General features: G+C 31.7%; 1 protein-coding gene across 1 annotated transcript; it reads right to left on the bottom strand.

The window, feature by feature from the left end:
• Positions 1–823: 823 nt before the first annotated feature.
• LOC108749146 lies at positions 824–5521 on the bottom strand. Its single transcript, XM_018487679.1, has 4 exons — positions 5368–5521; positions 5112–5204; positions 3810–4079; positions 824–981 (listed from the first exon to the last, which is right to left on the bottom strand). The coding sequence occupies exons 1-4, from the start codon at positions 5519–5521 to the stop codon at positions 824–826; spliced, it is 675 nt and encodes a 224-aa protein (XP_018343181.1).
• Between the last annotated feature and the right edge of the window lie 278 nt (positions 5522–5799).

Genomic DNA, 5799 nt, shown 5'->3' with positions numbered 1-5799 from the left:
CTAATTTATATTAATATTCGTTATTGTTAATAAATGTTTAAAATATAAGATAAATATATTATAAGTTATAAGATATATTAGCAGCATATATTTTATGTCTTATAATGCATATTATTTAAATATTTGCATCATACATTTGAATATTTGTTAACAATGGATATAAATATGTATTAAGTACACATTTTATCATATTATCTTAATTTCCATGTTTATTATCTAAAAACAAAGATACTTTTTTTATAGAACAAAGAGACTTTTAATTTATAAATCAAAATTAGTTTCAATTTGTTCATTCATTTAATCAAATCATTCTGTAATAATAATCTGTCTTAACTATAGAAGACTATATAAAAATACAGACAGTGAATTATACGATGCATTTTTGCAATTATTAACTATTTCTTTGGTCGGACGATTTTGCTCGGAAATTGATCAATTAACAATCCAATGTCGCTGATTACAATCAGCTGCACATTTCCTCAGAAGAAATAATAATTTCCTCCAAAGAAAATTCAATTCGCTAATTGTACAATTGACCAGCTTAGTGAATTTTCGCAACTTTAAGGCCACTTCGTAATATTGAAAGACTTTCATGATAATGACTCTGTTATGAAACTAGTCGTAAAATTAAACAAGTGATTCACTAAGAAAAACTGAGGAAAACGAAAATGTTAGGATACTTAACCAATCTTTTAATGAGTGCAACGTAAATGAGATGTTGATGATTATTCAACCAAGCTAATGGATGTAAAAAAAAGAAGCGAAGTGTCACATGATGAAAAACGGCTGAGTTTGGTAGATGACAGTGTTCAGCCTCGCAGGACTAATAATGATCGTAATGATGATCAACGTCTTGTTGACGGTCGTTTCGATGGCTGTTGAGCACTTTGGCGTGAAATCCGTCTCTGCCCGCGCGGTACTTCACCGTTCTAATATTACCGTCTGGTTCCTTTACGGTGTACTCCCCGAACACGTCCGAGCCTGCAAAACATCGACGTACGAGTTATTTGTCTTTCGTTGCTTCACACAAAGCTGGCACATTCAGACATGTATTATCGCTTCTTTTTATGAAGACGAATTGAGTTTTAGATAAAGGCGACAAAATATTAAACTAGATTTTCGCTTTTTTTAGAAATTTATATCCGAATCATTGATGATTTTTTTTATACGATAATATAAGAAGATTTAAATAATTATAATAAAAAAGAAATAAACTACTAAAATGGATTATCTCGATTAAATTCATGTTATTAAAAAGTACATGAATTGGATGGAAATTCTTTCATATGTTCAGAAAATGCTTTATGTGTATGAATTTTTTATTTAATTAAAAAATTATAAAAAGATTCATTAATCAAGATAATAATCTCATGTTTATACATTTCGTTTGTTGAATTCATTCATATAAAGGTAAATTCGAAATTAATAAATGCGGAAACTAGAGATATATTGTATAAATAATTTCGCTTACGTGATTGATGATTCATAATAAATTTATTATGATTCTATTATTTCCTGGATGGATTTTATGTAATACAAGCGATGTATGTAGTACAGCTTAAATGTAGAAACATGCCGCTCATCAAACATTGAATAAAGAAAATTATTTAAACGAGATTATTTTATCAAATATAATAATTGATTAACTGCAATTTAATTTGACGTTTTTACGTATGCACGCGTTTAATCTACACAATTGTGGATTTCCGCTAATGCACCATCAAAACATAAATTTCTTATAACCTATTTCAGCGATAGCTTTAATACACGTTGTTAAATTTAGATCATATTCCCGCTTTAAAATATAACGTAAATGAGATTTGTAATTGGCCCTAGTTATTCTAATTAGTTTCGCGTTAGTGAATACCGCGTTTGCAGTTGCTCAGCGACTCTTCTATCAATAGCTGCTATCTAAGCTTTATATGGTTATAAACTTTTCAGCCGGTGCGCGTCTGCCTTTGAAGGCGGGAATACTGAAGCGTGGTTTTTTAACAGTACACTTTTATCCTTCCTAACTTTTCTCTCGGCGCGTTGCTACGAAATCTCTCGCTCCAGTTAAAACTTGACGACGCTCGATGATCTTATTTTTGTATAGAGAAAGTCAGGCCTTGGAAAAATATTATTACGAAATTATGAAAAACGAGACGATTAAAAACGATATCTGCTTTGATATTATGAAGATTTTCGTTTCATCTTGACTTTTTTAAAGCAAGTGGCAGAATTGCGATTATCATACACACAGACAGACTGATTATAAAACGAAATACACACACACACACACACACACACACACACAAACACACACGAACGTGTGTGTGTGTGTGTGTGCGCGCGCGCGCGCGCGCGTGTGTGTGGTGTGTGGTGTGTGTGTGTGTGTGTGTATGTGTGTGTGTGTGTACATTTATATATCTTGTTCTTCTACTTTAAAAGTGATACAGCTCAAAAAATTGAATTTTTCAAAAAAGAGGGAAAATTATTTTTTAATCTAACAGAAAATTATTGATTAATCAAATAATATTGATGAAAAGAATATACGTAACAAATCAAAGGACTCTTTCTTTACAAACCAAATGATAATAAGTAACGGGCAAAGTAAGAGTCAACACGTTTCTTTGAAATTAACAAAAGAATATATTTCAATTAACTAAGATAAAATTACATAACGTTAAAAAAATTATGTAATTTTACCTTTGTTAATTGAAATATATTCTTTTGTTAATTTCAAAGAAACGTGTTGATTCTTACTTTGCCCGTTACTTATTATCATTTGGTTCGAAAAGAATATACTTTTAAAAACATGACATTTTTGTTTTATGATCTTTAAAAGAATCATTCTTTTTGAATGACGATTTTAATGTTCAACAAAATTATAACAAATTCGGAATAATTCTTCAAAATAATAATAATATAACTAGAAATATCACCAACAATTTATGTTTATCTTGATTAACTAAAATAACTAAATTTAAAATAAAATAATTTTTTCTTTGATTATATATTAAAACTCTAAAATGTTTCTGTAGAAGCCTATTCTTCTTATTTACAAAAATGATACGATTTAATTTATTTCAAATATATTCTTGTAGAACATATTATGATCTCTTTGAAATTCTTAAGAACGACAAATGTTGTTTGACGGACAGACTGTAAAGTTAAGTTAGTTTATTCTTGATAATTGGTAGAGTAATCCTTATCTATATAACTTATTTATAGTGACAATTCAAAAATCATATTTTTTGTATCACTTTTGAAGTAAGGGAACGATATAAACTTTACAAATAATTGTATATCAAATAAGAATTATAGGAAATCCGAGAAAATTTTCTGTTCTTAAGTAATGTATATAATCTTTTCTATGTAAAATATATGATATTAAAATTAGGAGCAAATTGCAACACAGGTACGATCGCACTAAAGTCCTCTTTTATTCGTTCAAAATCATTTTTAACATCGGTAAACGGCATTAGTGAAATATTCTTAATACTGCCGATCGTTCGTTCGATGAAGCATATGCAAGTCAAATCAAAAGAATTACTATGCCGCGCCTTTCCATTACGTATTCCAAGAGTAACATTATAAAATTGCTCAAGCAAAGGTCACGTTGCCACTTTTATTCGCACAATCAGTCTGTCCTACGTTCACCTCAGTACATTTGTCAGCTTTTTCTCCCTCGGAGCTCAACATCGCGATTCCACGTACGTAAGTAGGTTATTCTTATTCTCCCCACTTCGCAGTAGATACGAGATGACAAGAAGGGGATCCTCCTAAAGTACAAGAGATTAATCTCCATTCAAACTATGCAAACCTACCATCTCTATGCTCCTTTTGACCGTGATAATCGCCCGTATGGTAATCTTCGATCCCATACGAAAAGGCATAATGGGGTTGAGCGACGTAATCTTCATGAGAACCGTCGTCATCATTCCAATTGACTTCGTGTTCGGTGCCCGTCACAGGACCGAGAAAATGTTGGAAAGAGTGTGCATGTCCTTCCGGTTTTGCATCAATCAAAAATAACGTCGAAAACATCGATACGAATAGAACGAGCTGAAACATCTTGTTAAGCAAATTGTATAATTCTGTGAATTGAACATATAAGATTTATAATTTAGAAGACTTTAGAAGAATTTAGTAGACAAAATGTTAAAGCATATTAAGATTTAAATAATAAAAAGAAATTGTAATAAAGAAAGAATACGGCAACTTAGACAAAATCTTTAGAAGGATAAGATCTATAGAGACACAAAGATTCAGTTGCGATAATATGACGGGTTGTATTGATTAACAGAAAATAGGAAAGTAAGCGAATTATGTTAAACGGATAAGAGAAAACAGCTGAGTAAAGAATCCACAACTCTAATAAAATATATATATATATTGTATAAGAGAGAAAATAAAAGTTAAATTAATTGTTAGAAAAAAAAAGAAAACTATATAAAATAAAAAATATAATAACACAATTTTTTATTAAAGAAAATGAAAAATATATGATGTATTTTTTCCATGTTTATATTAAAAATATTTAATAATTAAATTATTAGGAGTAAAAAATTAATTAAAATACATCGTTTATATTAAGCAGAATCTATTATTAAAATGCTTGCATTTATCTATCATTTTATTTGCATTTATCTACCATTTCATCATGTTTTACTTTTGGAATGTATATTTTATTATTTATGTTTATGAACATATTTCTTGGAAACAGTTTAAAAAATAAATTATTTTCTTGCACTAGTATTTTTTTATATTTTCTTTACAGACATAATTTCTTTAATTGCTTGTTTAATTATTTATATAACTCCTTGGTTAAAACTTTCAATTTCTGACTTTCGCTTAAAAAATCAATTTGATAGTCATTAAAGAATTTTTTAATTAAGAAAAACGTGAAAAATTAACACTTTATATAACATATAATAAGAATGAAACAGTAGATTTGTTGGTTCCAATCTTAGCTGTAATCATATCCCGAACATATCCGCTTTCTATTGTACATATGAAGATCGAAATATGCTGACACATGCGGCTTTAATGACTTTCTACGAAGAAGTGCTAAAGTTGGCATGCGGTCTGAGGATAACACGTGAAATAATCGCGCGATATGCACTCACTTCGGAAGTCATGATGCCAATTACTGTCGCAGATCGTGTCTCCTTTCGTGCAAACGTCTGATTGATCCGTGCGATCGGCGATCGTTCCAAAAACTGCACGATTCACACGGTGTCATTGTCCCTTTTATAGATCTGCACTTCAAGTTCCCTCTTTGCTTAATTCTTCTTTGGATCCATGCCCGAGAGTTCGGCTAAGCGCTCTCGCGGACGTTGCAAAACACAATTATTCAACCGGTCCGGCCGATGCAAAAAGTACCATGGTGCTCGCTGAAGCGCGCATCGGCCAATCCCGGACTAATGGAGCTCGCTCGTTGCGGAAGAAGAGCGAAAAAATGGATCGCCGGACTCGTTCGTTTCTTTTGCTCTGCGACACGCGCGTATCGATCAGGATGCCCGGCGATCGATGACATCGAACGCCCGTCACGCGCGACAACGCTCACGTCATGATGCTGGATTTTGTACCGGCACATCGAAAAACTACTCCCCACGGTCCATTTCTCTTAATGCGCGTTCTTCCTTACGCAAGTTCCCGTTTGATATACCCGGGGGTATAATCGCCTCAATCGACGTAGATGGTGGAACAGTAGAAACGATCGGGACGAAGAAATCCTGCAAATATTACTTTCCCATCACTGAATAATTGAAGCATTATGCTTTCGTCAGTTTAATAGTACGGGTTATTTATAGC

Source organism: Trachymyrmex septentrionalis, unplaced genomic scaffold (genome assembly GCF_001594115.1).
Source record: "Trachymyrmex septentrionalis isolate Tsep2-gDNA-1 unplaced genomic scaffold, Tsep1.0 scaffold27, whole genome shotgun sequence".
Classification (NCBI taxonomy): Eukaryota; Metazoa; Arthropoda; class Insecta; order Hymenoptera; family Formicidae; genus Trachymyrmex; species Trachymyrmex septentrionalis.
This window is presented reverse-complemented; position numbering and strand designations above follow the sequence as displayed.

Coding starts and splice junctions, on each gene's coding strand:
- LOC108749146 (XM_018487679.1), bottom strand. CDS start 5,521: ATGTCATCGATCGCCGGGCATCCTGATCGATACGCGCGTGTCGCAGAG. Junction 5,205..5,367: donor GCGCTTCAGCGAGCACCATG/GTACTTTTTGCA, acceptor TGAATCGTGCAG/TTTTTGGAACGATCGCCGAT. Junction 4,080..5,111: donor TTGGCATCATGACTTCCGAA/GTGAGTGCATAT, acceptor TTCAATTCACAG/AATTATACAATTTGCTTAAC.